The 9,418-nt window shown below is 35.5% G+C and overlaps 1 protein-coding gene across 2 annotated transcripts; it reads left to right on the top strand.

Annotated features, from left to right (window-relative positions):
• The first annotated feature begins 200 nt into the window (after positions 1-200).
• LOC105339888 (angiopoietin-2) lies at positions 201-6,723 on the top strand. Of its 2 annotated transcripts, none has more exons than XM_066080555.1 (5): positions 201-303; positions 490-2,192; positions 2,305-2,401; positions 5,793-5,953; positions 6,242-6,403. In XM_066080555.1, the coding sequence occupies exons 2-5, from the start codon at positions 753-755 to the stop codon at positions 6,251-6,253; spliced, it is 1,710 nt and encodes a 569-aa protein (XP_065936627.1). In that variant the 5' UTR covers positions 201-303; positions 490-752; the 3' UTR covers positions 6,254-6,403. The 2 variants fall into 2 exon arrangements, with proteins under 2 accessions (XP_065936627.1, XP_011443971.3); XM_011445669.4 differs by having other exon boundaries at positions 208-303; positions 5,793-5,957; positions 6,242-6,723.
• Positions 6,724-9,418: the final 2,695 nt, after the last annotated feature.

The raw sequence follows: 9,418 nt of genomic DNA, 5'->3' as shown, positions 1-9,418 counted from the left end.
TTGATTTTTTCCACTTCAGAATTAGGTAGAAATTTAAGGCAATGATTCATATGTCACAAAACAATTTATTTGATGTTAAGATATATATATATATATATATATATATATATATATATATATATATATATATATATATATATATATATATATATATTTATATATATATATTTGAAGTTGTTTATGTACCGAGTGATATATCGCCAAAAGATGCTTTGCTCTCTTATGCAGAATGGTTCTAAGTAATTATTAAAGCTTGGGATATATTAAGTTGAGGTTGTTAATGGTATTGTATCCTAAAAAAAGGTAAAACCAGTTTAGCATGATTCTATTCAACGCTGTAAAATATTTCATAATCATTAAAGTGCGAAATAAATTTTTTTGAGGACTGATTTGATATAAAATATTCTAATTTTAAGTTCTGAATGATTGAGGCATACTAATACTTCTATTTATTTGTTGCTATGTTTCTTCTGGGTTTTTTCAAATCAGAGTTATGATTACCCACTGAGAATGTCCCGCAGTCGTGGGACAAATCCATTTACACTGACATATATACATCAACTTGTAAAAACCCTCAACTCAAGTGAGTGATATCATTTAGTTTCTATCCCAATTTAAACAAAAGCGGATGAGTAAAGATTACCAGTATACTAAACGTTCAAGTGGTGGACTGCATGACAATTTTTGTTTTTGAACAATTCGGATTTCACGAAAACAATCAATTTGGGAGTAGACCATCTGTATGATCGGCGATGGGTAGACTGTTTGGTATTCTGATTTGGATATTATTGTTTGTATTCATGAAAGGACAGATAATTTTTGATGATTTGGATGATAAAGACAGGTCAGTAGACTTGACATTACAGTTATTAAGAATCGAGCTACAGCAATTCAGTCAAGGTATGGAAAGGATATTGATGAACAAACTTGATGGCATCGAAAACAGCATCGAGGTAAAAATTAGTAGTAAGATAGAGACTCAACACCGACTGTTAAAAGACGATGTGGTGTCGCTAACGAACAGATTATCTGAGAAAGTTGATGAGAATATCAGTCATCTAAATGCCATTGCTCAGACCCATGAGCTACTTATACGACAGGAAATGGTGTCACTGGCGACTAATTTGTCTGGGAAAGTCGATGAAAAAATCAATGATCTTATTGATATAGCTCAGACCGAGCAGCGATTCCTAACACAGGAAGTGGTGTCTCTTACGACCAATTTGTCTAAGAAAGTCGATGAAAAAAATGGTGATCTACATACCATAGTGCAGACTATTCAGCCACTCCTAACACAGGATTTGGTATCTCTTACAACTAATTTGTCTGGGAAAGTCGATGAAAAAATCACTGATTTAATTAACATAAATTTAACCGAGCAGCGATTTCTACGTCAGGAAATGGTGTCTCTTGTGACCAATTTGTCTAAGCAAGTCGATGAAAAAATTGGTGATCTACATACCATTGCTCAGACTATTCAGCCATTCCTAACACAGGATTTGGTATCTCTTACAACTAATTTGTCTGGGAAAGTCGATGAAAAAATCAATGATTTAATTAACATAACTCTAACCGAGCAGCGACTTCTACGTCAGGAAATGGTGTCTCTTGCGACCAATTTGTCTAGGAAAGTCGATGAAAAAATTGGTGATCTACATACAATAGCTCAGACCATTCAGCCACTCCTAACACAGGAAATGGTATCTCTTATAACTAATTTGTCTGGGAAAGTCGATGAAAAAATCACTGATTTAATTAACATATCTCTAATCGAGCAGCGACTTCTACGACAGGAAATGGTGTCTTTTGCGACCAATTTGTCTGGGAAAGTCGATGAAAAATTCATTGATTTCATTAACATAACTCTGACCGAGCAGCAACTCCTAAGACAGGAAATGGTGTCTGTAGCGTCCAAAGTTGAGACTCTGCTGAACAATAGTGAGATAAACAGGTTAAAGGAAAGAGAAAATGTTCTTGACGATATAAGAAATTCGAGTCTATATGTAACCGAACAGATTTCCTCAGGAGAAGTAATACAAATTCAATTATGTAACATTACATATTCCGATTGTAATGGCATTTTGGAGAAAAATCCAAGTTTGAAGGGAAAGAACGGTGTCTACAATATCAGGGATTCAAATAAAGCAAAGACCGTGTACTGCGATATGACAACTGATAATGGTGGATGGACGGTAATTGCTGTTTTCTGGTTGGAATGATTTTTTTTAGATAAATTGAAAGTATCATTGTTTTCTTTAATTCTAAAATTTATAATTGTTTATTTTTCGTCTTAATGTGAAACAGGTTATTCAGCGGAGATTGGATGGGTCGATAGACTTTTACCGTAATTGGACGGAATACAAGAACGGATTTGGATTTCCTAATCATGAGTATTGGATAGGTATGTGGCAACCACTTTTTCAAAAAATCAGCACTTTGATGTTTTTTTTCAAAGTGCATTAAATTTTTTATCAAGAAACTCAAGGTCATTTTTTGTTACAAAATATAAAAAAGCAAAATAAAACGTATGATGAATAATTTTGAAATAATGGCCCACTACACATAAAGCTCTTTTATCAAACCGAGACAGGAATCCCCGAGGGCTTGTCTAAGTGGTATACCTGTGTCAAGCTTTTGATGAAAAAGTCATCACGCTTACAGCCATTTGATAAGTGTTTTATCACACTGATGCTTTTAATGTATTGTAAGTTATTAAATTATTTCATTTTCTACTCACCACTATCAGATAGTTGGTACAGTACCGATTAGACCCAACATAACACCAGAGGAAACCCCTTCTTAACCTCGGGTTTACTTTCTGGGTTTAATTAGGGTTTACTTTTTGTTTAGAATTTGTCCACTCCACTCGGGGTTTAATTGCTTTTGGGATCAACTGTACGCACTGAAGTGTGAAGCAGACTTTTATTTTATCTTGCCTTATGTCTGCCCCTTGTATATTCCAAATACACATGTAGCGTCTGTTTTCAGGGGTTTACTTCTGAACCAGGTTTACTCTCTGTGTCCACTCTGGGTTAACTCTGGGTCCACTCTAGTAAACGTTGAGTAAATCTTGATTAAGCCCAGAAAGTCAATCAAGGGTTTAGTTGGGGTTTACTTTCTTTTAGGTTGGGTCTGATCGGCCCTGTAATTATGTTACACTAAGCCCTCTCTCAAAAAAGGAATATTATGTTTGGAAATCGCTATATACAGGCTTTCCTTTTTAGCTCACCTGAGCTGAAAGCTCAAGTGAGCTATTCTGATCACATTTTGTCTGTCGTCCGTCTGTCCGTCTGTCCGTCTGTCTGTCTGTCTGTCTGTCTGTCCGTCTGTCCGTCTGTCCGTAAACTTTTCACATTTTCAACATCTTCTCAAGAACTACTAGGCCAATTTCAACCAAACTTGGCACAAATCATTCTTAGGCAAAGGGGATTCAACGTTGTGAAAATTAAGGGCCACACTCGTTTTCAAGGGGAGATAATTAGAAATTAATGAAAAATTTCGAGAAATTTTCAAAAATCTTCTTCTCAAGAACCAGAAAGCCAAGAAAGCTGAAACTTGTGTGGAAGCATCCTCAGGTAGTGTAGTTTCAAAGTTGTGAAATTCATGACCCCCGGGGGTAGGGTGGGGCCACAATGGGGGGTCAAAGTTTTACAAAGGAATATATAGAGTAAATCTTTAAAAATCTTCTTCTCAGAAACTAATCAGCCAGGAAAGCTGAAACTTGTGTGAAAGCATCCTCAGGTAGTGCAAATTCAAAGTTGTGAAATTCATGACCCCCAGGGCTAGGGTGGGGCCACAATGGGGGGTCAAAGTTTTACATAGGAATATATAGAGTAAATCTTTAAAAATCTTCTTCTCAGAAACTAATCAGCCAGGAAAGCTGAAACTTGTGTGGAAGCATCCTCAGGTAGTGTAGATTCAAAGTTGTGAAATTCATGACCCCCAGGGGTAGGGCGGGGCCACAATGGGGGGTCGAAGTTTTACATAGGAATATATAGAGTAAACTAATCAGCCAGGAAAGCTGAAACTTGTGTGGAAGCATCCTCAGGTAGTGTAGATTCAAAGTTGTAAAATTCATGACCCCTGGATGTGAATGGGGCCACAATGGGGGGTCGAAGTTTTACATAGGAATATATAGAGTAAATTATTTAAAAATCTTCTTCTCAGAAACTAATCAGCCAGGAAAGCTGAGACTTGCGTGGAAGCATTCTCAGGTAGTGTAGATTCAAAGTTGTGAAAATCATGACCCCCGGGGGTAGGGTGGGGCCACAATGGGGGTCGATGTTTTACATAGGAATATATAGAGTTAATCTTTGAAAATCTTCTTCTCAGAAACTAATCAACCAGGAAAGCTGAAACTTGTGTGGAAGTATCCTCAGGTAGTGTAGATTCAAAGTTGTGAAAATCATGACCCCCAGGGGTAGGGTTGGGCTACAATGGGGTAATCGAAGTTTTACATAGGAATATATAGAGTAAATATTTAAAAATCGTCTTCTTAGAAACTAATCAGCCAGGAAAGCTGAAACTTGTGTTGAAGTATCCTCAGGTAGTGTAGATTCAAAGTTGTGAAAATCATGATCGCTGGGGGTAGGTGGGGCACAATGGGGGGGTGTGTTAAAGTTTTACATAGAAATATATAGAGTAAATCTTTTAAAATCTTCTTCTCAGAAACTAATCAGCCAGGAAAGCTGAAACTTGTGTGGAAGCATCCTCAGGCAGTGTAGATTCAAAGTTGTGAAAATCATGATCCCTGGGGGTAGGGTGAGGCCAGATTGGGGGGGGGTGTTAAAGTTTTACATAGGAATATATAGAGTAAATCTTTTAAATTCTTCCTCACAGAAACTAATCAGCCAGGAAAGCTGAAACTTGTGTGGAAGCATCCTCAGGTAGTGTAGATTCAAAGTTGTAAAAATCATGATCCCTGGGGGTAGGGTGGGGCACAATGGAGGGTCGAAGTTTTACATAGGAATATATAGAGTAAATATTTAAAAATCTTCTTCTTAGAAACTAATCAGCCAGGAAAGCTGAAACTTGTGTTGAAGTATCCTCAGGTAGTGTAGATTCAAAGTTGTGAAAATCATGATCCCTGAGGGTAGGGTGGGGCACAATGGGGGGTCGAAGTTTTACATAGGAATATATAGAGTAAATCTTTAAAAATCTTCTTCTTAGAAACTAATCAGCCAGGAAAGCTGAAACTTGTGTGGAAGTATCCTCAGGTAGTGTAGATTCAAAGTTGTGAAAACATGATCCCTGTGGGTAGGGTGAGGCCACATTGGGGGAGGGGTGTTTAAGTTTTACAAAGGAATATATAGAGTAAATCTTTAAAAATCTTCTTCTCAGAAACTAATCAGCCAGATGATTCTTTATAATTGTTAAGACTTTGGCTCCAGGACAATTCTTGGGCCTCACAAGAAGGTTCAGAGTTTGATGTAGCTTAATATCCCATATATTAACAATTGTAAAGGATCTTTTTGAGGACTGCAATACTCAACATGTGATATGACTATAAAATCATCCTGTTAGAAAAGGGACTAATGATTATAAACATAAGAATATCCAGGGGGAAAAATGTATTTTATTTTTACAGGATCTAGATGTATTATTGTACATTGTCCAGATTGTTTGTATTATGACTTCATTAAGCTGACTTTATAATACCCATTGTTCCTCAGGTGAGCGATGTGGCCCATGGGCCTCTTGTTTAAATTGCTATAAATATCAAGATACGTTCAACATACCCACTAATGATTCAATTCATATCAAATGTGATATTGAAGTTATAATTTTTACAGGAAATGACATGTTACATAGACTGACCTCGCTGAAGCCTCAGGAAATGCGAGTAGACATTGAGAGATTTAATGGAGAGAAGGCCTATGCTGTTTACTCAAGTTTTTCTGTCGGGGACGAGGCCAATAATTATATACTTAGTGTGCAGGGATACAGTGGAAATGCAGGTTAAAATTATGCTGTGTTGCTATCATTCAAAACATTAAACATTTTATATAACAACATATCAAGTAATTTTAAATGAAAATAAGTCATCACATGGTAATGTTCAGTAACTGTAAGATTCCATTCATTTTCCTTGAATCATTCAAAGTGTTAAAAAATAGTTATTGCTGGACATACCAATGTATGAGTTATAGGTAATGTAATATGTATTGTGATTGTACCATTTTTCATAACAGTTGTCCTAAAATTTCAATTGCAATATCATTCATTACAAATGTAATTGTAGGAGATAGCCTGAATTACCACAATAACATGGCGTTTACTACACAGGATCAGGATGATGACAGGTGGAGCGGCGGAAACTGTGCCACCGACTGGGGTTCCGCTGGGTGGTTCAATATATGTTTCAAGGCCAACCCTAATGGACAGTATATAGACTCTGAGAAGACAAATGATCCTAAATACCTTGTATGGTATCACTGGAAAAACTCGTGGGTGTCTCTGAAATCGATGAAATTGATGATTCGTCCTCGAGCTTGCCATCAAGATTTAACTGGATTTTTCTTATGAAGTCCTAAACTGCTGTTCAGTTATATCCGTGCGGAACACGAACTCAGATTTATTTGTGAGACAAGTAGTTTGCATTAAGTATTTTTTTTACATCAAAAATCGTATATACAAGCTGTTTCTTTGTACACGAACACTCAGATATTTTCTTTTTTGAAATTACTAAACACAAAATGGTTTATTGTTAAATGTTGATTAAAAGAATTAATTTTAGAAATATGAAGTCTGGTGTTACTGCAAGGTAATTGATATAATGGCCGACTCATTTTCACAAAACCTATTTACGATATATAGAATAAAAACTATTCCAATATGCAAAAAATTGAATTCCACGAAAAACGCTAGCTCCAGAGAGTGAACTCTTAAACGTTTTTGTATTCTACTCGAACACGTCAATACCAAAACATCTATTTTTTAAGGTTTTCCGCTCTCAGCGGAAAACCTTACTATTATTCTGAAAATTTTTCAAATTTCTTATTATTTTTTTTTCTTCTAGACGCCAACTTTGATCCTTAATATCTCGCTCGTTTGTTCACCGATTGTTTTGAAATTTTCAGGACTGATAACATGCCGCGTGATGTTGTCGTTGCATATTTGAGTTGAGAAAAATCCCTATCCGGTTTTGAGTTATTCCCCTTTTAGTAAAATTTAACGACTTCTTTTGTCCTGGGGTTTTAGCTTTAACGATGACTGGCAGAGTCTCAAAGATGGGCTGGCTTGGAAGCTAATACATTGAATTTGTGCGAGATATATTTTATTTATTATTTAAATGCAATTAAAATGGGTGGTATAGATGTTGAAACAAAGGTAAGAAAAAAAATCAAAAAAATTCGCGTATTTTCCGTGTTAGTTTTCTACCTGATAAAAATTTGTTATAACATGTATTTTAAAAGTTCTTGGTCTTACCCAGACCTTTCATTCGGTATACCGAAAAAGGGGCTGGCCCTTATAATTAGGGAGTTAGAGGCGTCCAAAGTTTCTTGTCAATAACTTAAAAAGGAATAAACATTTCTAATGCATTATTGAAGCAAAGTTGTAAAGAAATTAATTTTGAATCCTTCTATAGTATTCAATTTAATGTTTTCGTAATTTATAGTCAGTATTTGCAGAAACAATTGTTGTCAGTTCGGTCCATTTTTTGTGGGGGTGCGCGCGTTTATGAGGTTATGAAAGGGCTTCTTGTAATGCACTAACTGATACATGTAGCGCGCAAAAATAATTCCACATAAAATTTCCAAATGTTTTTATACATATGTACATTTTCATTTCATATAGATAAACCTCTTTGACCTTAGTTTTGTTGTTTGTTTCATAACTGTGCCCCTGTCTATATTTAGATACATTACGAGACTCAGGTAACCGATCGATAGGAGAGTCGCTAGCTGTATTCAGGCCGTCGCCTAGACGACAGTGCATGTGCTTGTAGAGCTGGACGTACATGATTAACGCCCCACTGTGTTACTGTAACTGAGACATTTTGAATTGTTTCAGTACTGGGAGATGTGTTAATAAAATGGTTCCAATGCATGGTAATTAAACTCAACGTTTCTACAATACGTATACACGGCCGTCATATAAAGCACAATGTGTATTACTGACATGACAAATGTACGCTGGCAATTTAAACGAACGCGGGATTGCTCCCGATAGAACAATTCTTTTAAAGCAAAAAAAAAAATAATACTGATTTACGATGGATATAATATAATTATCATCGTGGAGATGATTTTAAAAAGTGAACTTAATATTCGTATACGATAATATTTGAATCCAAAGCCGCTAGTTTTAAGTTACGGTTATTAGGGATATTAATTATGACTTGCCCCGCGTTTCAGGTTTTTTACTTGCAAAACATCTACAAACAAAAATACCAAACAACCTTCAGCAGCAACTTATAAATTATTTATTCCATACACAATTCTAAAGAGGTAATTAAATAAATTTTATAAATGCTTTATACTTGTATTCGCTATCTTCCATGGAAAAAAGTGGCATGGAAAAAATGTTGTTCAATGTTCATCAAATACGCTGTAGCCTTAGCAATCGAAAATAATTAACAAACTGTATATTGATAGATTGACATATCAACAAACATTCAGACCCGCAACGTGTTTTCTTACAAGTTCTATAAAACGTAGACTCAATGACTGAATTCTTTACCGTTTTCCGTCTGGGTTATTTTGAATCACGTGTGTACATTATGTGTAGCCATATATATAGATGGACACTTTAAGTGTTTAATTTTTAAAAGAAATTGTGTACATGCAGAGCAATGCAATGCTAGGACAATAAAATTCCAACAATGTATATGGTTAGGCCGGTCAGACTGATACTGGTTCTGCTTGTTCTACAAATAGCGAATGTAAGACGAAGTATTTGGGTGTTATATTTTAAACAAATATAAGTATTGCTTTCTTAAAAGCTTGCATTACTCAACAAAGTATTTTATTGGAATCATTCTTAGTTACCTTAGCTGCATATAAGTACCGCTCGGTCTGTATCCCGGAAAAATTGACTACCATCCGAAATTTTTCATACAAGGTCTACAGACTTGCAGCTAACATTACCTTTAAAAATACATTTTAGAATTTGCCGCTGTTTATAAATTCATTAAAAAGACGCACAGAATCAAGCGGTAATATGTCGTTTGATATGGGATTTATGACGTCTATTTATATTGTTTTCATTAAAATTATTTCATTATTTCAAGCTTGTGGGTGGAATGAAATCAGTTTCACATGTTACATAACATAAAGATGTCCTCTCCCCACTTTTTCTCGAAGCAACTATTTTTATAAAATTTACATTAAAAAATTGAATTACCATGGAGTTGCCCCCCCCCCCCCCCCATTTTGGTAGCATGTAAAAAAAAATTGGTAAGAAAATCATGAAATTA

The sequence above is a fragment of the Magallana gigas genome, chromosome 3 (assembly GCF_963853765.1).
Source record: "Magallana gigas chromosome 3, xbMagGiga1.1, whole genome shotgun sequence".
Lineage (NCBI taxonomy): Eukaryota > Metazoa > Mollusca > Bivalvia > Ostreida > Ostreidae > Magallana > Magallana gigas.
This window is presented reverse-complemented; position numbering and strand designations above follow the sequence as displayed.

Bases quoted from the DNA above. Each gene is read 5' to 3' on its own strand.
- LOC105339888 (XM_011445669.4), top strand. From the start codon at position 753: ATGGGTAGACTGTTTGGTATTCTGATTTGGATATTATTGTTTGTATTC. The intron at 2,193-2,304 runs GTAATTGCTGTT...AATGTGAAACAG, and splicing joins CTGATAATGGTGGATGGACG to GTTATTCAGCGGAGATTGGA. The intron at 2,402-5,792 runs GTATGTGGCAAC...TAATTTTTACAG, and splicing joins TAATCATGAGTATTGGATAG to GAAATGACATGTTACATAGA.